The sequence below is a fragment of the Tauraco erythrolophus genome, chromosome 18 (genome assembly GCF_009769465.1).
Source record: "Tauraco erythrolophus isolate bTauEry1 chromosome 18, bTauEry1.pri, whole genome shotgun sequence".
Lineage (NCBI taxonomy): Eukaryota > Metazoa > Chordata > Aves > Musophagiformes > Musophagidae > Tauraco > Tauraco erythrolophus.
This window is the reverse complement of record NC_141482.1, coordinates 14,231,603-14,256,509: the sequence shown is the minus strand read 5'-3', so window position 1 is coordinate 14,256,509 and position 24,907 is coordinate 14,231,603. Positions and strand designations below refer to the sequence as shown.

Here is a 24,907-nt window from a genome sequence, read left to right as displayed (position 1 = left end):
ACGGTGGGTGTTTGCGTGGGGACGTTGAGGGTGGTTGGGTGAGGACATGGTGGGCTTGTGGCTGTGGTAGGGGAGCACCTGAGGGAGGAACGCTGCCTGCGTTACGGTCCCGGGAAAAAGGCCAGGGAGAGGGTGTGCCGGGCCGCTGCCAGCCCGGCTGCCAGGGCAGCCCTTGCCCGCGCGGCGGGGGCACCACCGAGCTGCCGGGGCCAACGGAGCCGTTGCGCGCCGGCGCTAGGACCCGGCAGAGCCCCCACCGGCCGGCAAGGAGAGGGCGGGGCTACCCGCGATGAGAAGCCGAGCCAATGAGCGCGGGGCCGCTGCCGGATTCATTTACATTCCGCTGCGACGCATCCAATGAGCGTGCGAGCTGCCGGCCGCGCTGCGCTCCCACCCGCCCCGCCCGGGCGGCTGAGGCGGTCGCGGCTCATTCGGAGAATGGCCGCGGCCACGGCGTGCGGCTCCCCGCCTCCGCGCCCGCCCCGCGAGCAGCAGCAGCAGCAGCAGCAGCCGCCGCCGCGGAAGCGGGGCGACTCCCGGCGGCGGCAGGCCGCCCTCTTCTTCCTCAACAACATCTCCCTGGATGGCCGACCGCCCTGCCCGCCCGCCGAGAAACAGCCGCCGCCGCCCGCCGGCCCGGCCGAGGGGGAGGAGGCGGCGGCGGCGGAGCCGGCCGGAGCCCCGGCGCGCCTGCTGTCCCCGCCGCCCACCTGCCAGCCGCCGCCCGCCCTGCTGCTCCCCGGCGTCCCCCTCCTCGCCGCCGGAGCCAAGGGGGAGGCGGATCCCCCCCGCGGGGGCATCTGCCTGCCGCAGCTGCTGCTGGGCGGCCCGCTCTGCCCGCCGCCCCCGGCGCCGCCCGCCCTGCCGGGGATGCTGGCGGCCGCCAAGCCGGGCGCCCCGGGGCTGCTGAGCCCCACGCAGAGCGCGGCGGGCGGCGGCGGGTTCGTGCTGGAGGCGCAGCGGCAGAGGTGAGTGAGGGGACGGGGCACGCCGGGCCAGCCCGCACCCCCCCCGGTCCCCTCCCCGCTGGCGGGGCCGGCCTGACCCCGTGGGCCGTGGGAAGCGGCGGGACCCCCGGGGCTCTGGCAAGAGCCGGACATTCCCAGGGCCCGGCCGGTGGCCCCGGGGGGTGGGGAACGGAGCATGGGAAACGGCCGCCCCCGGGGAGAGCAGCCGTGGGAGGCGGTGCCGGCCTCGCTGTCGCCTGGTCCCGGGAGGGAGCACCTGCCCCGGGGCAGCCCCGCCGGAGGTGTCCCGGGGGCGGGGGGCATTCAGCCTCGCAGGCAGCCGGAGAGCGCTGCCCGTCCCTTCCCGCTGCCTCTGGAAGCGCCGGGTGTGCGGCTCAGCCCCGGGGATGGGCGGCCGCCTGTGCGGGGGCTGCCCCAGCGTGCGGGAGTGTCTGGTGAGGGGGATTTGCGGAGTATGTCCCTCTCTGGCTGCACTTCTGCGGGATCCTGCACTCTGCCTCCTGCTTTGCCCTCGCCTGGTTTTTGCATTTTTCCGTTTCTAGATGAAGCCGACAGTCACTGCTAGGTAGGACTCTTCCTCCGTGCGACGGCCGCACCGCTGATGGTGTGCCTTCTCCTGAGCTCTGCTGCTTGTCTGTGCAGTAATTCTGTGTATTAATAAGCGCTTGTGCACTGGGAGCTTTGAGTCAGCCTCAGGGGAGGATGTCCTGGCCTTCAGTGCAGGATTACCATTGCATCTCCAAGGGACTTCTATCGGTCTGGAAGCGTTGGGTTTTCTAATCGACTGGAAGGCGGGCTCTTGCTCAGATCTTGGGGATTTGAGCTCTGAAGGAACTCTTTTTCAGGCCGTTTCTTGCATAAACAGCTTTGTAAAGTGAGCCGGCCCTCTGAGCCTGCAGATAGGCGAAGCGCTATCAAAGGCTTTAAGTCTCCGTGGTCTTTACAGCGGCTTCCAGAGCTTTGTTACTGAGCTGAAATAGAGATGTTGTCTGTGCTTTAAAGCTGGGGAGCTTTGCTAGTGCAGTTAGTGGTTATTCCCTTTCAGCATACATCTTGCAATGGAGATGTCCCGTTGATTCCCAGGAAACTGCTCCTTGGAGGTTCGGGTGAATTTAAAGAGAAGTTAACTATTTGCCAGTAAAGCGCGAGGGTCTTCTCGTGTGTTGTCCCTCCTGGGTTTTTTCCTTCTTGAACTGTCATTTACCACCCGTTGCTTTCCTTCTTGTAATGGAAGAGACCTTTCTTCTTCACTTCTTGGAGAAATCGAAGCTGGGCCTGCTACATGGATGCCCAGTACGCGCAGATCGCGGTGTTGTGTGCCGCGTGTTGGGCAGGAAAGGCTGAAGTGCAGGTGTTGCTGTGGCACAGCTCCTTCTGAGCACTCTGGTCCCCGAAAGCCAGCGCGCTAGGTGCTGTGCTTTAATATTGTAGGTGAAGCTCTTGAGGGCAGGTTTGGCATCAAGAGTTTTACAAGCACAGTCACCGCTGTCAGTGTGACATTCGGTGTGCCTGTGCGTACTGAGTTCTGGACTGAAGGAGTTTGTGTGAATGATTCAGTCCTTCCCCTTCCCACGCCAAGTCAGGAGGACATTTAGAAAATACTCTTTAATATGTGTTCCTTCCCTTTTGATGTCCTTCTTGCCTCTTTCCTTGGCATCTCATTTTAGGTGTTGTGTTCCACTATGGCAGTTCTCATCAGTCCACTTGAAAAGAATAATAAATCAGAAATAATAGATAGAGAAACACAAAGAGGCTAATCGGAGAAATCATGGGGCTTTTATGTGAGTGATGACAAAACAGACCATGAGTTTTCAGGTTGGAAAAGAGATGGCTGAAAGGGTATATGTACTGCATTAATCATTTTGTACACTACTTATGAGGGTGATTTGGAGTGAGAATTCATTTGGGTTTTGTCTTTAAAGAAGAAAAGAGTGGGTGAAGAACGTTCGCTGAAACTATCAGGCAGAAGATCCTCATTTTCACATGGTGATACACAGCTTTTGCTGACAAAAGGACAGTTTTACACTGCTTCTGGGGATGTGGCAGACCCCACGTATCTACTTCCAGTCACGGGCTCAGGAGTGAGTGAGATGGACCACCCCTTTGTACTTAGTTTCACCTGCGACTTGCAGGATGAGGGACTTGGAGCACTTTATTCGTTTTGCTGGACCGCTCCATGGTTTGCTCTGTGACAGAGCATCCCGTCATCCCTGCAGAATGGTGACGTCTCCTCTCCGTGCAAATAAACGAGGAGTGATTCAGGGACTTTGCAGGACAGTGGTGGTTATGCTGCTTCCCCTTCTGTGTGGTGTGCTGTTTGCAAAATAAGATTCAGAAATCAACAAACAATCACAAAATGGGCTTTCTTTTATTGGTTCTTGGGAATGTGGGTATCATTTTGGCATACGGTGATGTCACTACTCTAGATAAGTTAACTGTGTGCATAGTGCAAATATATAGGCGTATGAAGTCATCAGAGGGAAGGGGGAGGTGGAATCTGCGCTGTGACTCTGGACATCTAATCTTTGGTGCCCACTTAAGGCAGCTGCTCTCCTCAGAGTCCTTTTTTAGTCACTGTCAAGAGCTGCTTTGAATTGCCCTCGGTGGAGCCTCCCTTAAACGCACCAGGAGCACGAGCTGAAGGGTCTCCAGATTCGCTCCATCTATGTTCGGTGACTGGTGCCACTGCAGTCCTGCGCCGTGCCCGGGGATTTCATCGCGCTGGGGCTTGCCCTGATCCGTAGAAATCACTTTATCTGGAATTAGCAGTTTAATTGGGCAGAGTTTTCTTAGAAAACTTGATCTTGTTTGACTTGATTGCAAAGTGTTGAGGAGCTGATGAGACTGGCCAGCGTAGCTCAGGGCAGGCTGGGACAGCCGCTCTGCTGGAGTTGGGGGTTTTGTTAGCAAGACCCTCCTTAGGTGCAGCCTCTGATCTGCTCAGCTGATGTAATGTGGAGTTGCTTGGTAGCTGTCAGGTCCTTTAGGATGGGAAGTTGAGGAGCGTGGCGGGGGCAGGCAGTGCTCCCTCGGAGACACTGTTCAGTGTGGATGCTTGGTTTCAGCTGGATGAACATTATAAACTTAATGACTTTAACCTTCCACTTCTGTTTTCCTAAGGAATCTTCTGTTTACAGGATCTTAAATTACAACGCTGTGTTATACCAGCTTGCTTAATCTGCTTGCCATCCCTCCTCCCTTCTCCTTTTCCATCTTGCTCCGTTCTTTTGTTCTTTCAAAGAATGAGCCTCACGATAAGCGCTGGAGGGAGGCAGCAAGTGGTGAACAAATCGGCATTCACAGATTTTTTTTTTTTAAATGAATTTCTGCAGCTGAGTCTGAAACTGGCAGAGCTTTCTGGGGAAACACAGATAACAGAGAGCCCTGAAAATAGCCGGGTTATGAAAGCGTAAGGAATGGGAACAGCAGCCCTGAATGTCAGTGCTTGTTGTGCTTCTGAGCTTTCCATATAGCGTAACGTAAAGCAGCTGGGTTTGCTGTATATTCACTGCCTTTTGCTGGGCCTAAGAATAAACACAGAGACTAAATTATTTGCAAATGATGCTTTAATGTCCTTGATGTTCAGTGGTCAGGGAGCTGACCTGGATGTTCATGGTTGCTGATAAATCAGAAATTTAATCAGAGCTAATTTAGGTCATTTTAAGGATGGGAGTTTAAACAGTAGTTGATAACAACAGCACTTCGGACCAACTCTGTTTTTAAGTGTTAATTGGATGCTGGATTGCTGACATAGGTGTGATCAAATTAGTTCCTTGGGTGGAATGGCAGAAATGCTTGGTCAGGCTTTTATGCCTATGGTGGTTAATGTGGTGTTTTGTCCTACTGTCAGCTGAGCTGCTGTTTTCACTTCAAGAAATATAAATATTTAAAAAGAAAACCCTCTGCTAGTAAACAGATTTTGTTGAGATGGATGAAATATAATGCTTAAAAGTCTTAGTTTTAATTTTGAGCCTTATTTGGAATAATTTGAGCACACATGGTGCTTTTCAGGAAGCAGCAAGATCTGTCAGAGCCGGCAAGCTTTGACCTTTCAGGCAAATGGGATGTGCTGCTCGGGGCTGAAAATGGACATGTTCTAAACATGAACTTTATTTTAAAATCAGCTGAAATGTTAAGGCTTCATTCTGCTCCTCAGCAAGCACGGTTTGCTTTGACAACTTTAATAGTTTCAACTGCAGGTGAATTGTGTGTGTCTGATATTAAACGTTTATCATTTATAGCTGCCTGTCTTATCTGACATCCCCAGCCAGGTGTATCAACCAGAAGTAAGTCGTATGCCTAGCAGGAAACTTGGAGATCAGAAAATCCATGTCCTTGTATCCTGTGCACCTCTGCGAAAGTTTCTGGGTCAAACAATTCTAGAGGCTTTTAACGTCAAGGTTGTTTGACCGTTTCATTTTTTTGAAGAGTCCAGAGGCTTTTAAAGTAACTTTCATCTCAGGCAGGAGGAGTCCGTGCAGAATTAACTGTACTGGCAGTTGATTTCACCTGCAGGTGGATTGTGTAGCTTTTCAAAGTGACTGTGCAGGATGCTGCGGGAAAGGGGATGCTCTGGAAGCTTTTCCCTTGCTGCCAGCTCATGATTCCTCTCTGCAGGAGGGAATGAGGGTGGTCGGAATGATGTTGTCTTGTTTGTTCAAGTCAACAAGTCATCAGCTGAGAGGGGAAAATGCTACCAACTGAAATGTAAGAAGCTGAATAGCTTGACTTTGAGGAGGAATTGGTTTCAGACATCCAGTAAGCAAGTCCTGTAGAAGCATTAGGGCTGAAGCTTCCTTATCCTGGTGCTTCTCTGCTGTGGACTGAATGTCCTTCCAAAGCCTTATGTAGCAGCACAGCATTCATGGCTGTTGTCTAATGTTTTACTTGCAAGATTTACTTCACAAGCTTCCTTCGAGTCAGCTGAAATAACACAAGCTTTGTTGGACCATTATTTTCAGATGTAACTCTTGACTCTGAAGTCTGCAGGATCTTGGTGTACTGGCTTAAAACATCATTTTTTTGATTCACAGTCTAAAATAGTTATCTCCTCTCTGCTCCTTGCCTTCCTGCTCCCAGATCTCAGCTGGTGAACAAGTGCCTCCTTCTCAGTCTGAGTACTTGAAGCTCCTAAACCTCGTGTTGAGCAGCAGCTGTATGCGGAGCGCTGTGGCTATCGGTGAGGAGGACACGTTTAGGTTGTCGGGGCTCCTTACTATAACTTTGCTTGGCTCCAAAGTCCTTCTTGATAATTGCAGAGATGTGGGCTGCCCAAACTTGTGACTGCTTTGCCAACTACCTGACAGCCATCTTACCTGTGGGTGAACCTTCTTCATCGGGGCTGTTGTGTGCTCTTGGCACTGTGACCGAACCAGTTCAGAAGAGTTACTAGCAGTGGTTCTCTCTTTTTTTTTTTTTTTTTTTTTTTTTGCAATTTACTCTGAGCTAGGGGATGAGGCAGGGAGGGAAGGAAGGCTCTTTGCTTTCAGTCTTAAAAGAGTAGTTCTGAGCTACAGAGGAGCTCTTCTGCTCTGAGTTGGGTTATGGTTGGTTCGTTTCAGAAGGAGGGGGAAGTGACTTTTGCAAAATTCTTATTAAATAGTTTTTTTATTTCCTGCAGTATATGTATTAGTTGTATTAAATCCTAAAGACTTAACTTCAGCTGTCCTGCGTTTTCTATCTGTCAGCCAGTTAAAGCTGTGAGGCTGTCAGGCTGAGCGAGCTTGAAGATGCTTTTGAGCCTTCTTTTGAAGATTGTTCCGAAGTCTTCTGGCTCTGTAGCTTGAGTTTAAAATGCACAATCTGATGTGCATGCAAGCGTAATGAAATTTAGATTGTTTAATGAACATGAGATATTTTTGATAAAGCAGGTGACTGCAGATGGAGGGTGCTCAACTAAAGCCACGCTGTCAAGCTGGCTCTTCAAATGCAGAGCTTTAAACTCCTAACCTTTGGTTTATAGCTGTTGGGTATATAATTTACAGTAAATTATTATAGCCTAACCTCTGACAAAGATGTGAAATGAAGAACCATTAACTGCTCTCATAAGTGGAAGTGAAGCAGAAGCGTTTCACAAGATAGCCCTCTGATTAGTGAGGTGTAAAATACTAAAAGCTTGATGCCAGCTGCCCGAGGCTGTGATTCCAGCAGCCTGGCATCCCCTCCCTGTTCCCTGCGAGGGGGAACAGCCACCTTGTCCAGGGAGCCTTCCTCTTGGGCCGGCTCTCGTGCAGCGTGGTGATACCTGAGCTCAGCGTAGCCTGCAGCAGACCTACCTCGGAGCTGGCTAGCCGTTTCACTTGCCAGCCAGCCCCAGCACGGGCCAAACTGCTGCCGGTCACAGCCGCGTGCCCGACAGCGTGGACAGATTTGCACGTGCTCTTTTGTGGTCACTGAAATTTAAGCCTAAGGTTTTGCCTTGGTGAGGCTACAGCCTCTTGATGGTGGGTTGGAGGGGATGACTGATGTTGTGGTGGGAAGAACCAGGTGCCCATAAAAAAACACTGGGACCCCTCTCTAAACTTTCTTTGACAGGGTTTCCTCCAGTCGCCTGGTTTGAATTTTCTTCTCTCTCCCAGTTAAAAATTCTCTTTTTTTTTTTCTTTTCTTCTTTTGTTAACTTGGGAGTTTTAGTGTGCCAAAGGCTTTTATTTTAACAAGGCACATGATGAGATGACAGCATCATCTCACAGGGAAGTGCGTGAATATTGCCAGCATAATGCCCGCAGTGTTATCAAGGACACACTTTGCATTTCAGTTGCCTGTTTTAGTCAGCGGTTCAGTGCCTAGTGAGCAGAGCACAAAGCACAGAGGGGGAACCGGGTTGGTGAGCTGGAAATGCCTCCAGAAACTGGTAGAAATTTGGAAAAATACAGTTACTGGTTGTGTCCTGGCCAGCACGTCTAGTTTGCTTTGTGTGGAGCAGTGGGAATGTTAAGAGTGGGCTTTAGGAGTGGGCTCTGGGCATGGCAAACCTTACATCTGGTTTGGTGGTTCTGTTGCAACAGATGGCTTTCACAATACTTACTGGAAGGCATTATTTTATCCTTGGATTGTCTAAACGCTCTTAGCACCAAAACAATGTGATTTATGAAACGCAGTGAACACAAAGCTCGTTTCCTGGTAGCATTAGGTCTTAATCATATGCGGTTGTGAATCAGCAGTGAAGTAGCAGCCGCTGTGAAGAGTATCTAATTTCTTTCCTTGTTAGTATTTAAAACTCTCCACGCTTAGTGAGCTTCCTACTTCTCTGCCTCCACCTTCATTCAAATTATATTCCATTTCTGTGCCTTCTCACCTGTCCCGTAGGCTGCTTGGCACGTTGTTTTCCTTGCACGTGGCTTTACTGGTGTTTGAGGAGTGCAGGATTTTCTCCTGGCTCTTTGGGACCAGCAGGAAAGCTCCTGGTGCCACTATGGTTTTGCAAACAAACCTTGAATCAGCACACAAAGGCGAAGGAATTGGGCCTCCTCCCTCATGCCAAGGTCCCACGGAAGGACCTGCTCTGAGGCATGAAAGTACTCTCCATGCTCATGTGGCTAATTTGGGTTTACTCTTTATAATGAAGATTACTGGAGGGATAACTTAAACTAGCCCTGCTGTGAGACTTGTATTTATTCTCTGGCAGTCCGATACTTAAACAAATGTCAGAACAAGCTCCCAGGACAGTGGCCTGCAATCCAAACTGCACGTTTGTGGTGCCATAAAACAGTGAGTAGCTGACTTTGTAAAGGAGCACTTAGCTGCATGCTTACTATTGGTTATACAGGCTGTCTTCTCATTGAACGTGAGAGCTGAAACCATCTATCTATGAAAACAACTTGCTCAGTGCTGGGCACTACATGGTGTAGATTCTTCATTGAAGTAATTTGTTTCACCATATATGTGATTTTGGTGATTCAGTATAAATGTGGTCTCTGACTTCTTTTGGCTTTAATTACTGAGAACTTGTTGCTACTGGTGAGCTGTACTCAATCTGCTTTTGAGCAGGAAGCTCATTAATGTAAGCGCCGAGGGAGGTAAGGCACAGGGCACCGATATGAGAATGGGGATGCTCACACTCGTACGCTCCGAGATGCAAACCTGAAAACAGTGAGTGGCTCCTGGGCTCCTTAAGTAATGGCAGTTGTGAAAAAGTAAGCTTAAAAACCAGATGGTGTTCTTAATCCTTTGATGCCAGTACTTTACCTAGTCAAACCAAAGCACAGTTTGTATCTGGTTGTTGGCTTGCCCGTAAGGAAGGAAAACAATACAGCTTAATCTTTAAACTATGTCTTGGCAAAACAAATCTGACAGATACGTCTTCCTATTGTAAACAGGGCTTGAGATCTGGATTTCTTGTGCAAATCACCTTTGACAGTTGTTACTAAGCTAGTGCTTCCAAAAACCAATAAATGACTTTTGTCCTTGTTATATTAATAACTCAGTCCCTTGACAGCTGTGATTATACTGAGGCATGTAAAGGACCTTACAAAGGGACATCCATATTAAAATAAAACTCTTTCAAGTAAGAAATAGGAAACCAAATCTATTAGCCTCTAATTTTACACAGTAATTAAAAATCCGTGACCTCCCCTGTTCCACTCATCTGTTAGCAGTACGCTTGGCTAAAAAGCAACAGAGGATCTAAGCCCTGCTGCTAATTTTAGCACCGTGCCTGGGGGGTGGGTGCATGCAGCGCAGCATCCGTTCCCCAGCAGAAGGGCGATGGATGCGGCTCCATCAAATCCACCTTGCCAGTCCCTTTGGCTGGAGGAGGTCTCAAGTCATGTTACCATCTGGCTTTTGCAGCATCTTTGAACGCTTGTGTCACAGGGCTTGGTGGTCCTGGGAGCGATGAGGATGAGAAGTCTCGGCAGAAGATGGACTCGAGGTGCTGCCTTGGTGACAGTAGCTGAGTGCTGATTGAACTCGGGCTGCGTGGCTGGCTCAGTGCAAACCTGTCCAGCTGAGAGGTTAATTGGGATGGCTGGAGAATCCCAGTACGGTTTTAGAAACTTCTGCCATACCCTTCAGGAAGGAGCAGACGAGCCAGTCCACTCCCCCACTGTAGCAGAAATGCAGGAACCTGACGGGCAATACAGAGAAAAGCTTCAAAATGGCCAGACGGCATCTGCACGCAGTGGTGTGAGATCCCTGGCCACTGCAATTTAAAGACCAATATTAGAAGTTAAAATGAGGCTCATGAGGGCTGTTGCAGAGGCTGGGAGTGCTGAGCAGGGACACAGGTGCCCAAAGGGCTGTCCCCTTGTCCCTTAGAGGGGGCAGTGGCCCAGGAGCAGGCGTGGAAGAGGCTCACATGTGCCTGAAGCCACATCCGATAGCACAGGGTTAATATCTTTTGCATTCAACTATAATATCTGCTAAGGAATGGCCATCTTTGACCTTTCCAACTACCCTCAGAGTTGACCCTTGTCCTCTTGGGTGTCTGCAGGTAGCCCAGCCTGTGGGTGGGAACGGGAAAATACTCTTGGCAAACCCTTGGAAAGGTCAGTGTTCTTTAATCTGGAGCTGTGTCTTAACCAGCTTTTTCCTTTCAATTCATAAGAGGAGATGTGTAGGGATTACCGGTGCCATACATAGATCGCTCTTAGCCGTATCCTCTTCTGCTGGGAGCACTTAAGAGCTGTGTCAGCCTTGGGTCCGGGGATCCCACACGCTGCTTGGCTGTTGTTGTTTGCCCTCTGCAAAGAGCTGCTCTGCCAGTGCTTGGTGGGGCACTGGCAGGACTAGAAGAGGACAACTCTGAAGCTGGAAGCACTCTAAAGTTGGGTTTCCTCTGTGGGAAATCCATTGGAACTGATAATTGTGTGGGCTGGCTACTGCTTCCCAGGATGAGAGTCAAAATGCAACTCTGAAATTAATTTGATGGGATTTTGTCAGAATGCAAGGAGTTTTGTGGAGTTTTTTTAAATGCATGTTTAGTTTGTCAGGGATTTGGCAGCGGTGTTGGATTGTCTGTGCCCATGTGTGTGTGGAGATAAGATGAGGCGTAATCCAGAATTCCTCTGCTTGATAGCCCCTTATCTCAGCCTGTGTTGCGCATGTTTTCTCTCTTGGTGGGTCCCCTCGGAGGTGCTGGCTGTGTAAACAGAGTTGCTGTAATTAATGTTGAAGTTCCGGGAGAGTCCTGCTTTATTGGTCCCTCAAATAGTGGGGAGAAGCACCCAAAATTGAGCTCCTGGCCAAGGATGTACAAACAAGCAAACCCTCTATGGCTTCTCAAGGCAATAGCTGATATCAGTGAACAGGCGTGTTTGAACTTTCTTTGGGATGCTCTTGAAATTACAGCCTGCTCCACAGAACTCATTAACGTTTTAATATTGGATACTTCAAATCCTGATTGTCAGGTAGCTGTCGGTAAGGGTGTGTGTAGGTGTTGGTATCCTGGGTTAGTATTTCGGTTGCATTTGGCAACAAACGTTCTGTGTAAACGACTTAAAATCCTTTGAATTCCAGTGGATCAGACCACAGGCAAGAAGTGTTCTCCTAGGTGAAGCTGCTTAGCACAGGATGTGTGACTCGACATTTTTTCATCAAAGCTAGCAGCTGCTGAAGCGGTCCCGTGCTGCCTGTTGTTGAAGTGTGGATTGATTGCATGAGATGAGCACTCAAACTAAAGCAAATATATATTTTTATATGTCTATTTCATATAAATATATATATATTTATATGAAAGAAGTGTAGACAACTCATAGTGTTAAATTTGCAGCGTACTCCCCTATCTAATAAGTAATTTCTGCTGATGAGTGGTGCTGAGGAATCTAGCAGGTCCCTCTCGGACCGCAGGGAGGGAGCTGTGTTGCTGTGAAACATTGGCTTGAGCACACAAACCACTTCGGGTACTCTAACTGGATTAGTGAGGCCTCTTTATGTACACCCTATTTTCAGATTTGCAGGAGAGTATCTTGCGTAGCATCTCGAATTCTTCCAAGGTGACAGCTTCACTTGAGGACAGAAAATATTATTTACGAGCACAGCTAAAACCAAAATTTCCTGTTGGCAGAGTGGGGATGAGTCATTGTGGTTTTGAGTCAAGGGGCAGGATCTTCTCTTCGTTGCAGGAGGTTTTCTTTTCCAGATACACTCTTACAGAGCGGCAGGTTCAGGTGTTCGTCACTTTTGTCCCCGTGACTGAGAAAACGAGGGGGTGTCAGGAGGTGTGGTGCTTCGGATGGGTCTCCGCCGTGATGGTGAGCACACCTGCGTTGAAGGCAGTTGCACCTTCAGCGCTGTGGAGTCACTAGTGAGGGTCTGGCCATGGCTCTCCCAGTCCTTCCAGTTATTTGTACCAGCATCCTTGTACAGAACTACATGCTTTTTATTGTACCAACAGCTGTTGGCGTTGGCATGAGCTGTGTTTCCCCTTTGCTCACCACACACAGTGTCTTTCTGCCTGCATCCAGCCAGGTTTCCCCCAGGAGAGGAGGAAGGCTGGGGATGTTACCAACTACATTTATGCCAGGAGGTTTGAGATGGGCCTCCACGTTTCATGAAGAGGTTTGTGGGTTTTTTTATTGCAGGTGAGATGCCAAAGTAGACTGGAGAACCATGTGTATGTGAAAGCATTAAACTTTCCTGTGCAGTTCTTGTTGAAAAGCAATATAAAATAATAATAATTCTAAAAGTGAAGTGCTGGTGAAGGGCCTTGAAGCTGTGCCAGGAATGTTCTTCAGTAGCACCCTTAATAGCTGTTGATTTGTAGGAGGCAGTCTCCAGCAATGCTGAAGGTGTTAGTCCTGTGGGAGGATTTACTTCCCTTGTGTTTACACAAAGGGACACTAATTTTTCATCCTCCTACCTGTTTGAGTTGTGGTCTTTTTTTTTTTTTAAGAATGCCTGAACAGTGCTGCTGAGAACCTGAAGACAATTCACAAAGGGCACTAGTTATGTTTCATTAAGGAGATTGTAAGCAGACTTTGGAAAGAAGAAAAACATCGTTAGTTTGTTGTTTGTTCTTTTTATGTACTTGAGAACGCAAAGAAAAGAGTGAATATTTCTCATGAAATTGTAGTGAGGAATGAGGAACTAACCTGGATTTAGGAATACTTGGGACTGAAGCGTCATTTTGCAGAACCTCTAGATAAGTAACTTCAGAGACCTTCATTGCAGAGGCTTGCCTGCAGATCAGCTGCTTTAGGTAACATTTATGTCAATGTATCAGGAAGAATACCAGGACACCATCTTTTCTAAAGGATTTTGTGTTCCTGGTGTAGCTTGAAGCAAGAGGGGCAGATGCTCCTGTTGCTGCTGATCTGCTCGTTGTGGAAATCTGTAATTTTATAGCAAGTCCTGTGCATCGGTGATGCTGCCATGTGCCATGCGGAGGGAAACTGCCACGTCTTGCTGGCATGGTTTTTGGCAGGCAGCTCTGGCAATACCTCCGAGTAGCTCAGAAGAGAAGAAATAACTTGCAAGAAGGGGGGAAAAAGAGGTGAAAACACCTGTTTTGTCACTAAAATTATTTGCATTTCTACACAGTATGCTTAAGAAAAAGCAACCAGATTTTGTTCGTGTCCAGAACTCTGGGGTATCTCTTCTGTAGCAACAAAATAGTGTGGTTTGGTTTCATACCCAGCTCAGGCTGGAGAGGAGGGAAGGCAAAGTCACTGGGACTAGCAGAGTGTCAGGCTGCTTCAAAATCCTGAAGTGCTGGGCTTCAAGATCAGACTTAAATCCTGAATAGCTTTTTTTGATCTTTAACTGGAATCAACTGAAGCCATAAATGGCTTTGCTGTGTAAAAACTTGTCTATAGCTGTTAGAATTAATAAATCCCATTTTTCTTCACCTCTCCTTTTTTCTTTTTTTTTTTTTTATTCCCCTGCACCAACCCAAAGTGCCATGCTTTTGCTTTGGCGTTGGATGTTAACTTCCAAGCATGAGAGCCTGGCCTTGATCTGAGTGGTTTGGCTGCTCATGGGTGCCAGAGTGCTGATGGAACTCAGTTTGATTTCTTTTTTTTTTCCAAAAGTAGCTCTTGTCAAACCAGAGTCCTGCAACTTTTGTCTCGTATGCTTCTTCTAAGCTGACTTCCATGGCACTTATGTCCATTAATTGAGTTACTATATCACTTTGGAAGAAAATCTTAGACTTGAATGCATGTAACTTGTGCTAAAAATGCAGCACGATGCATGCTTAAACAAAAGCAGAAAATAGGGAATCTAGTGTCAGTGTTTTGCTGGTGGCAGTTGAATCTGAGCGCGTTGTTCCCATGAAAATTGCAGTCACAGTTTCACAGTTCATTTGTAAATCTCTGCCAACAAAGAATGTCTTGATTTTGACAGTAGTAATGTATCTTACTTTGGCAAGGTCTATTTTTTTGCTTAAATGTACTGTCCTGTGACTCTAACTCACGTGACTCGTACCATTCTTCTTGCATCTTCTATTCTGGGGTTTCAGATGGGTAGCAAATACTCTTTGCTTTCTCTAATAACCCTCTCTATTGTTTTCTGGGGAGATCTGTCAGTTTTATTGAGCTGCCATCGTAGACTCTGTCTGCTGATTCCTGCAGCTGGAGACAGCTGTGTTCTGAATCGAGAATACACACAGATGTTCAGCCATCATAAGGATATACCTGTATCTGTCCATAGGCTGACATAAAATGACGTATTCCCTTGCCTTGATGGGGGAGGGTGCTTTTGTGATATTTATTATTTTTTTAAATGAGTATTTGGAAGCTTTTTAGGTGTTTAACTTAGAGGTAGGTGTTCTTACGTGTTGAAGATAGTGAATACTTCTTCATTAAGAAGTTGGTGTAAGTATGTACTTAAAAGGTCCTGGAAGGGGAGGCAAGTTCTTGGCCTTTTTAGGAACTTGAAACTTAGTTAAGTACTCTTCCAACAAAAAAAAAAAAAAGAAAAAACTGCCACTTGTCCTAAGAGCTCATAGATCTGTTGCAGTTCATAAACTCGGAGGCCATGAACTAATATTGTTCACTCTTCGTGGTGTTGTACATTTTACAGAAGGCGTTTTATCTCCCAGCGCTGCTCTCTAGACTTTTTAGAAGACATAGTGGAATATGCCAGTGTACGAAGGTACTCTTTTCAAAAGCAGCATTAACCTCAACTCGTTGCATGCAGTCCTCTCCTCCCTCCACCCTCTTTCCACGCCAATATCTGAGGTCCTGCATGCTAGTGCTGCCATCTGATCATACAACTGGCATGACTTTTTTTCAGAGCACTTAACATATTTTGGTTTTTTTTGGTGTGTTTTTTGTTTTGTTTTTATAATTGCAGAACCAAGCATATATCTGGCTCTCCAAGACACAAAAGTTTGAAGAAGATGCACTTCATCAAGAACATGAGGCAGTATGACACAAAGAACAGCAGGTAACTTCTGGAGGTCAAGGTGCCTGCTGTACTCAGGTGGAGTAGGATGTGCTCAGAAGTAGGCTCCAGTTCAGTGCAGTTAGCCATTTAATGTCAGTGGGAATAAGGTGGTGTCCTTGGGGTCTTGTTAATTTTATAGATACTTCTATCAAAGGCAGTAGGTGCTCATATCTGCTGCATCTGCAGGGATATTCTGGTGGCTCAGCCATCCTACTTTCAGGAGGTTAAATCATTCTCTTGTGACAGCCTCCCTATCTCTAGGACACAGAGAGGTCAGAGCTGAGGAGAATGGCTTGGTTTAGCCAAATTCTTGGCTTGTAGTTACTGGGCAGAAGAGAAGGGGGAGGCTGCGTTCATGTTTATTATTAATAGAGGTGTGAGACTTCATCTAAATGTAAAATACTGTCTACATCTTTTAACAAGATTTATGTAAAAGTTACATAAATACAGATATATATTTAAAGACTAGGATCTCCTTTGAGGAGCTCCCAAGGTGATGGCAGTTACTGAACACTGGATTTTGATACAGAGCTTGGCTCTAAGGACCTACAGGGTCAGAATGAAACCTCTGCTTTCTGAAAACATAAAATCCGTAGCAGTATCTGTGTAACTTACAGGGCAATTGAAAAGGAGGTCTGTGACAGTGTTGCATAAAAAGCTGCTTTGTAACTTCTGAGTCTTAATTCTTGTCTTGCTCTTTTCCTGTCTGCTTACAGGATAGTGTTAATCTGTGCTAAACGAACACTGTGTGTGGCTTTTTCTATCCTACCTTACGGGGAGGGTTTACGGATCAGGTGAGTCACCTTTAACTGCTTTGTGAAATGTCTGGTCTATTGTTTGCAAAAGAACTTTTAAAATGAGTATGGGTGGTGTAGGTCTCCTGCTTTAAAGCAGGTGAACTTACTTCACTTACCATTTATGTGCAAGGACAAGAGCTTGCTATCCGCGCAGTAGAATCAGACATTGCCCCAGTGTCAAAGAGTTCATTCATATTCCAGGGGAAAAATAGTGGAAAAGGTAGACTTTTCTTCAGGTGTTTATTCACATTTTAAAGCACTCCAGTCCTGTCAAATCCCTGAAACCAGCTTTGAACAGATGATGTGATTTGTTGCGGTGTAGGATTTTCTATGCTCCTAAAGTGGTCAGAAATCAACTGTCTTTAGTGCAACGAACAATTATGTCAGCAAAAAAGCATACAGAGCATCAGGGAAGGATGCTGCTGCCTGTGCTGGAAACCCTTCAAGGTTTTATAGTGAAGTTATAGCTAAGTAAATTTAGGATGCTTTTCTAATTTTCATCTCTCCTAAGCCATGAATGTCGCTATTTGCGATCTAAGAAAAACTGAAGCAGTTTAGACTGAGGCTGCTTTTAGTGTTTGTACTACATTTTTGCACAGAACTGTCACTATGATCACTTATGAAACAAAACCTGCTAACTGGATATCCCTGCAGCATTGCTCAGTCCCTTGTGGAGTCCAAGTTGATTCTGTGAAAGTCTGTCATGTACAAGTATACCATAGAAAATACTGATTTTATTCTGATCCACTTTTGGCAAAACAATTGTGTTGTCTCTTCTGCCCTGTACATAACTTATGGACGAAGGAAACGGATGTTTAGTGGAGGGAATTGTATTGTATGCAAATACACTTGCTGTAAAAATAGTCGATGGGAAAATTTTCTTTCACTTCATAGAAAAGCAGCAAGGTCACTGGAGCTATTTTAGAGCGGTTCTGAGAACTACTTGCAAGCTGGCAATGCAGTTCTTCCACTGAAAGCTGCTTTTTCACATTGGAATATAAGTGGCAAAGGTGCATGCTGCCATCACTGAAGCAGAGTTCTGCTAGCAGCCCTAATTCTGCATTTGAGCTTGTGTGCACACTGGTTGGAAAGTTGCAATTGAAAGGCGAGTTTCTAATCCTGGAAAACTAGTAATATAAATCATGTTTGCTGCTAAGTGAGTGTTAGTCTGTTAACAACTGGTATGGTCTTATGCAGAAAGACCATATTAAAAAAAAAAACAGTTTACTTTTGATAGGTATATTGGTACAGATTTGAGTTAAAATGAGATGAAATCTGATTCTTCAGTTAATTAACACCTCTACATTTTGAAAAGAGCACTTAAAAACTAATGCTCTCTTGGAGATGGGATTGAGAGATTGCACTGTTCTCACATACAGCTCCGACCTGGTGGTGTTGGCTGTAGCTAGCGGATGAACCTGGTATTTACCAGAGAGGAAGCTGGGCTTGTCCGTTTTCCAATAGTGCATTTTCTTATTTGCATTTAGTGATCTAAAAATGGAAGGACAGAAGCAACGACATCCTTCTGGGGGAGTTTCAGTCTCCACTGAGATGGTACTTGGACTGGAAGGAGTAGAGCTTGGTGCTGATGGCAAGGTAAGGATTTTTTTTTTTCCTTTTTTTTTTTTTTTTTGGTCTCTTAATCTGTAATGCCAATGAACAAACCAGTGAGTGGAGCTGGGGGCAGTGGGTGAGTAAGCTGACTGCTTTGACCCTGAGACCATTTCATGCTGGGGCAAATCACTTTATGCATGGCAAAGCATTGTATAAATTAAGCAAGAACTGTAGCTTTTCAGAGGAGTGGAAGTTTGTTTTGATCCTTAGAGTTTGAAATGTTTGGCTTGTGATAAAGCTGCTTCTGAGGAGGCTGTTGAAGTCCGTGATCACTTTTGCCTCTGTTTCTGGAGAATTTATTTGACTCCAGTATCTCAGGCAACATGTGAGTGATGTTTTGATAGAAATATGAGTGAAGTTTATACCTCTTCAGTTAAATTTATATACTGCCAGAATTTTACTGATGTCCCTTTTACTTTGCCACCCCACCAACTCTTCTGTAACACTTCCATACTGAAGTCATGGAAGCAAGACATTCCTCATCCAACTTTTCATTTCCTCCTGTCCCACAATTTCAAGGTCCCCGCTCCCAAATACAAACTCCTGGGGTGTTTGAGTTGTAAAATCCTAGATGTCTGAAAATAAGCTTTTCAATAAACTTTCCACCACAACTACTACAACTTTCTCTTCTTTAAGGTTGTGTCCTATGCAAAATTCTTGTATCCGACCAATGCCCTGGTTGTTCGCAAAGCCGACAGCCATAGTGCTGTTCCCTCTTGCCGAGCTAGTGCTTCACGGAGTCTTCCCGGATCAAGATATAAACCCGTGACGGTGAAAACGATACCAGCAGGAACAGACATAGGTAAGGACGGCCGTCAGCTTTGTCACCACCTGTGCACACGGCAGAAAAACATAAAAGGAATATATTTGTCTGAAACAACTGCAAGTGGTAAAGTCCTTTATTGGGAAGGATGTGCTGCAGCTGGAAGGAAAGTGTTTATAGCACAGCCTAGCAAAGAAGAGGCTCCTTGATGAAGTACAAACGATGAGCCTGAAGACTGAGACTTGCACACGTTCCTTACATCCGCTGTGTATCTGGTCTAGTTCTGTTTATGCAATTCAAGGAGCGCAAAGCTGTTTCCTTGGAAATGTGAAGTTTTATGTTACTCAACAAGAAACATCTGGTGTACGTAGGTACAGGTGGTCCTCCTTGCCTTCTAGCACAGTAACAATGCGTAAGCAAAAGAGTTCGGGACAAGAATCCCGTCTCTTGTGTAAAAGAGCAAACCTGAAGACTCTGCTCTCCGTTAGAGTACAGGCCAAAGAATTCAGTCTTGTGCAGCTGTTTTCTGTGTGTATTTGTGGATGACAAACTTAATTTGCACAGAGTCTAAAATGGTGCGTCAGGCACATGCTGGAAAAAGATCTTGTGTGAATTTTTTAATAATTCAAATACCTGTCTGCTGCATTTATGAAATGCAAACAGGTGACTGGCTGCAGTTTACCTCTACTATAGGATCTGCCAACACTATTAATATTTGCTGCTTGAAAATTTTTTTTAAAGAGGAAACAGGGAATTTAAAGCTCTGTATTTTGTGACCCGATGTGCTTTCCTCGTTCCCTCAGGAAGTGAAGCTGGGGAAGCTGCAGAGTATGATCCAAATCTTCTGGATGATCCTCAATGGCCCTGTGGCAAACACAAACGTGTTCTCATTTTTGCCTCTTACATGGTGAGTGGCTGGTATACCTGAACAGAGGAATGAGTGAGTGCCTGGAAGATCCTCCTCTAAAGAACTTCCTCAAGGAAGAAAACTTCCTCTAGGAAGAAAAAGTTGTGGCTTTTTGAGAATTGATTAGGAAAAATGCAAGTAGCTGGGTTTGTACACTCAGCTTGTCAAGGACCAACCTGATACGTATCTCCATGTTGTCATTTGCTTCGTGTAACTACTTGCTTACTAGTTTTTTAAGACTTTGTGGTTCATATTCAACATGGTCTATTATTTAGAATGTTATAGAAATGTTACATTGTAAGTAATAAAACTCGAGTTTGGCTTTGCATTAATGTCTTTAGAAGATGTGTGGCTGTCAGTACTGCTCACAAAAGAATAGACAAATTTTGCCCCTTGTGTTTCAGACTACAGTCATAGAATATGTGAAACCGTCGGACCTTAAAAAGGATATGAATGAAACCTTCAGAGAGAAGTTTCCTCATATCAAGTTGACCCTGAGCAAAATTAGGAGGTAAGAAAGAAGCAGCATTGAATAATGAGAATGTCTTCTATGCCGTACAAGGCTGCTTTTATCTTCTGCTTGTATGGAGGAAATACTAGACCTATTAATAGTATATATGATTAGACACTAATCTCTTGTTGCCAGTTGAGCTGGCTGTAGAATGACAGCCCTGTACAGGAATGTTTAGGATGCTGAGAAAGGGTAACAGCTGTTTTTCGTAGTTCAGCCTAAAATTTAGGGTTTTGTTTCACAAACTGTGGTGTACTAACACTCATAGCCAATTAATAGCGAAGCAGCATTAAACTTGAAGCAAATACTTGTAACTTGGTCGTCTGGCTGTAGCGCAGTCCCACTCTGACTGGATTGTCTTTCCGGGCACTCTGGCTATTTTTGCCTTTCATTTATCAGAGCACTGATGATTGTGGACTCTAATGAAACTCTAGGATAAAGAAGAGTGTTAGGTCTGGGAATACTTGGTAAAGAAAAGCATTTCATGAAGGCAGGACTATGCCACACAGAATTCTTCATCTTCCAGGAAATGCATCTGGCCACTTAGCAGCGGGATGCACTGTTACGCCCTCCAAGAGCTGTAATCTTGCTCGTATTACACAGCAGTTAATGGAATCAGGGCCTTCTGAAATAGCCAGCTTAAACAGGATTGTGCTGAATCACCAGGGTTGTGTGTAACTCTGCTCCAAGCAGAAGGCTTGCTCGGGCAGAGTCTGTGTTCTGCTAGTGTCCTGCATACTCCTCTTTGTAGCTGTTTTGAGTAGTGTGTTTGTACAGAGATCTTCTTGCAGGTGTAGCATGGATGGCAGCCGTGAGAGGTAGCATCCACCGTAAAGTCTGCCTGTATGCTGAAGTGAAGAACTGGCTGTTGTGGGAACTGTAAACTGGTCTGTCTTCCCCCTCACACCTGATTCTTCCATGAGGTGTGTAGTAGACTGGTCCCTATGCAGCAACTGCTGCAATCCGTGTGGCTTTGATGTGGCATTCTGTAGGTCAGGGTGGTTCAGTCTCACAGTATGAATCACGAACCAGTTTGGGAGCCAGAGGGACCCACGCAGCAATAGCCTCTGTGTCAGTGGGGCAGCTAAGCCCCTGGTGTTTATGGGCAGGGGCAGCACTGTTCACAGGAGATGCTGTCAGCCAGGTTACATCAGTTTGTGCATCAGCTGCAGCTCGCTGCCAGCTGGGCTTCTCCAGTCTAGGGGAATACACATCATGGTTTTCCAAATAGGAGTCTTGCCTATATGTTCTTCTGAGTTCCCAGGCTCCAGCGTTTCTACAGCTTATCATCAAAGCTGTTGTGTTTGAGAGGGTGTCTTTTTTCCTGTTCCCAGTTTAAAGAGAGAGATGCGGAACCTCAGTGAAGAGTGCAATCTGGAGCCGGTTACTGTCTCCATGGCTTATGTTTACTTTGAGAAGCTCGTCCTCCAAGGCAAACTCAACAAACAGAACCGCAAACTGTGTGCTGGTGCTTGCGTTCTGCTTGCAGCCAAGATCAGCAGTGATCTCAGGAAACATGAAGTTAAACACCTTATAGACGTAAGTACTATGAGACTTGCTTCAGGTGTTGTCAAAACCTTCTCTCTGTCTCACAGAACAAGACAAAGATTAAAGCCAAGACTTTCGGCAGTGCATGCTTCCATTTAAGACCAGCTTTTTCAGTGAGATTTGATGGCTCATTAAGGCTTTTCCTTGATGATGGTTTGTTTTTGTTTTTTTAATTCGTTAAAACTACCCAACTGGTGCAGTCTGATGTCCTACTGATCCTACAGTAAGGTTATTTTTGCACTTACTGTTTCTCAGGCAAACATATGGAACTGTTGTGTGGGTGTCACAGCTGAGCTGATAAGCTGGTTTACTTGTCTGATCCCTGGCAACGCTTCTGATTCTCTAGGTGCAGCTCTGGTCATGCATCACTGACTCCTGTTTTATGCTGACTTAATCTAACAGTGCGTTGGTATCGTGTGGATTAACTGATTCTTTCTTCTTCTCTCTTTTTTCATTTTTTTTTTAAATTACTATCATAGAAACTAGAAGAGAGATTCAGATTCAACAGAAGAGATCTCATTGGTTTTGAATTCACCGTCCTTGTAGCTTTGGAACTGGCTCTCTATCTTCCTGAAAACCAAGTTTTACCTCATTACAGACGGCTCACTCAACAGTCCTAACCAAAGCCACGCTCCAGCTGGCAGCCAGTGGCACTGGGCATCGCATCACGGAACACTGCTGGTGAAGTTACCACGGGCCTTTCCGTGCGTCCTGCCGTGGCTACAGCTAGTTTTGAAGTCTGCAGCGTGTTGTGAAACTGTCGGGGTGTGCATTATGGACATGTATGCCAAGTCTGGGGGATGGTACGAGAAGAGTTATTGAACTTGATTTTCTTTTGGACGTTTAAAGCACAAATATTCACCAGTCAGCTGTCATGGCTGCTTATTATTCCTTATTTATCTTTTCAGTTTTACTAAAACTGTTCTTCCCTATGAAGAATACTATGGTATTGTTTCCTTTTTTTTTTTAAGCCTTTATTGTATTCCTTGAAACTAAAGGAAGCATCACTTCCATTCCAGTGCACCATAAAGTTCAGATGTTTCTAAGAATCTTGCATTTTTACATTAATGAAATGCATACTTTATTTTTTTAAAGATGTGCCTAAAACTGGCTGGTCTGGTACCAGTGCTTTTTAAGTTAGTTATGTTATTTAGTGGGGAATCCTGAATTTGTATAGCCATTTATTAATTACCTGCATTGGCCTTGCATATAAGGAAAACAATTCCAGTATATCTGCACTAATGATACACAGGGCATCTATTCTCTACTATTCTACAGATCCATAAGTAGCAAGATTGAAATTACTCCGTTCCAATTTAGTGAACTATTACTACTTTAGAAATACATATTTTATTTAAAAAGAAAAGATTGTTTGAAAACCTGTCGTGAAATACCACGTGTGGAACAAGGTGGCTGCAGCAAAGCGATTGCCATCCTCATTCACTCTTCAGTGGAAGACGAGCGCTTGACTAAGAGCAATTTGCTGTCAAATGTGTCATTTATGATTTTTATTCCAGTGTTCTGTAGTCTGAAATAAGCACCTTTTTAGTATGACTGTATTATATATGGTCTTACGTGCTCTGAGCAAATACTTAAGTCAGTAGAGCTACTGCTGCCAAACTAAGCCAGTGAAGCAAAGCATGCTCGACATTTAAAATGCGACTTTTTTACTCCGTTCTTCCAAGCATTGCATCACTGTGATGGTCCTCATAAAACTGGCATCGTTGCACATCTGAACAACCACTTAACAGCTGGTGCCCAGCAGCGCTCTGATGCTTACGCAGAAGTTAAATAACTTCTCTGACCATGGGCTGTCCCTTTATTTATTTTTAAAATGTCTGTGTTGGGAATGAACTCTGATTTTATGGGACTGTGATATTGGCTCTTGGGTTTATTTTCTGAAGCAATATTATGATACAAGTAACTGTGTCCACTTGCAAGGAACAGACCTGATGCTTGGCTGTTACGACTGAGAAATTTGTCATTTGACTCCTAAATGAAATACTAGACCTTGTTCTGAAGTAAGGGACCTGCTATTTAATATGTAAAGTAATGTAAATTCCTGTTCCTCGTGTTAAATGTTGGTTGTAGGCAAAACCAACGCTGAGTCTTTGCTCTTCAGCTGTGTTTTGTCTGAAGCTAATTTGGCTTCATTAGAACTGCAGCAAACTTTACTGGGGCCCCTTCCTCTTTAAGTAGGGCTCGAAATGTATTTTTCGTATGTAATAATTACAGTGACTATCAAATATTTTGTAACTCTGTTCAACTGTATGTAGCTTCAAGTTGTTTGTGTAAAATTTAATATGCTTGTGACTTCTCTCTAACACAGAAGGACTTTCCAGTCTCCATAAGTGAGATCGTAGCTAATAAGTTAGACAATAAGCTTGCCAGTTATCTTCCAAAAGGTTTAAAAAACTGCCTACTAGTTAAACTTTCTACTGAATATAGCTGTCCTTGCATGCAAGAACTAGCGATGTACTAATTAACATCTAGTGTATAACGAGTCTTCCAAGTAGCACACAGTGGTGAACACAACTGAAGTGGTCCACCACTTCACCTAAACTCAGCGGGGAGGGGAAGGAGGTAGGACTGAGCAAAGAAATTTTTTGCACAATATCTCCAGAACTAGTAAAACACATTGGGTAGTATGAATGAGGTGAGAAAATTAATTTCTCTGGGAGCTTCTGTGTTTAGTGTATAAAGAGTTGTCTGTAATGAAATTAATTTTCTCACCATCTAAGGGAAAAAAAAACACCATGCACTTTCATTTGTAACGCTTTCCAGTCTCTATTCAGTGGAAGTTTGTCTAGTTGCTGTGGGCATTCCAGCTGGAGTTACAGTCCCAGAATCCATGGGTTTATGTCATAAACCAGCAAGCTTTTGTTTTCTCCTTCGGAAGAGCAAATTGGAATAAGGAGCGTTAAATCGCCGAACGGCAAACGTTGTCTGAAGGTTCCCCTGAACGTTGCCTTGGGCACGCAGTGGCCTTGAGCTCCGAAGGTGTTGGGAGCACGGGCCAAAACCGACGTGGAAGAGCCAAGGCTGTGCCCGTTCGGAGCCGGTGCCATCCAGGGGCACAGCCTGTGGCTCGTACACCGGCCCCTCCGCTGTGGTGTCTGTGGTCCTTCCGCAGCCATGCGGTAACTGGTGCGTGCTGGTGTTGATTTTTTCCAGTTCTAGAGCGTGGCGTGTGGCCCCGCGAGGGAACGTTTCCCTTTCACCGACCAGCTGCCACCGTGTGGCAACGGCCTCTCCCTGCCTCGGCGCGGGGAACTGTGTGACCAGTTACGGTTCTGTCGTACTCCATTATTACTCTTTGTGTAACGGGAGTTATGATTTTGTCTTGCTCCATTATTTAAAAGCCTCAGTTGTAGCCTGTTTGTGTTTTTTTTTTTCCGCCCCCCACCACGAACTTGTGAAATCCAGCTGCTGTGAAATAAACCCCGTTTTGGTACGTGTTTTGTAACCAAA

The 24,907-nt window shown here is 45.6% G+C and overlaps 1 protein-coding gene across 2 annotated transcripts; it reads left to right on the top strand.

Moving 5' to 3' along the window:
- The first annotated feature begins 423 nt into the window (after positions 1–423).
- On the top strand, positions 424–24,882 carry CABLES2 (Cdk5 and Abl enzyme substrate 2). 2 transcript variants are annotated; one of them, XM_086623189.1, is made up of 10 exons: positions 424–968; positions 14,931–15,002; positions 15,204–15,296; positions 16,013–16,090; positions 17,581–17,689; positions 18,344–18,509; positions 19,274–19,377; positions 19,782–19,888; positions 21,223–21,427; positions 21,916–24,882. In XM_086623189.1, the coding sequence occupies exons 1-10, from the start codon at positions 439–441 to the stop codon at positions 22,054–22,056; spliced, it is 1,605 nt and encodes a 534-aa protein (XP_086479315.1). In that variant the 5' UTR covers positions 424–438; the 3' UTR covers positions 22,057–24,882. The 2 variants fall into 2 exon arrangements, with proteins under 2 accessions (XP_086479315.1, XP_086479316.1); XM_086623190.1 differs by lacking the exon at positions 14,931–15,002 and having other exon boundaries at positions 439–968.
- Positions 24,883–24,907: the final 25 nt, after the last annotated feature.

Bases quoted from the DNA above. Each gene is read 5' to 3' on its own strand.
- CABLES2 (XM_086623189.1), top strand. From the start codon at position 439: ATGGCCGCGGCCACGGCGTGCGGCTCCCCGCCTCCGCGCCCGCCCCGC. The intron at 15,297-16,012 runs GTAACTTCTGGA...GTCTGCTTACAG, and splicing joins TATGACACAAAGAACAGCAG to GATAGTGTTAATCTGTGCTA. The intron at 19,378-19,781 runs GTGAGTGGCTGG...CTTGTGTTTCAG, and splicing joins TCATTTTTGCCTCTTACATG to ACTACAGTCATAGAATATGT.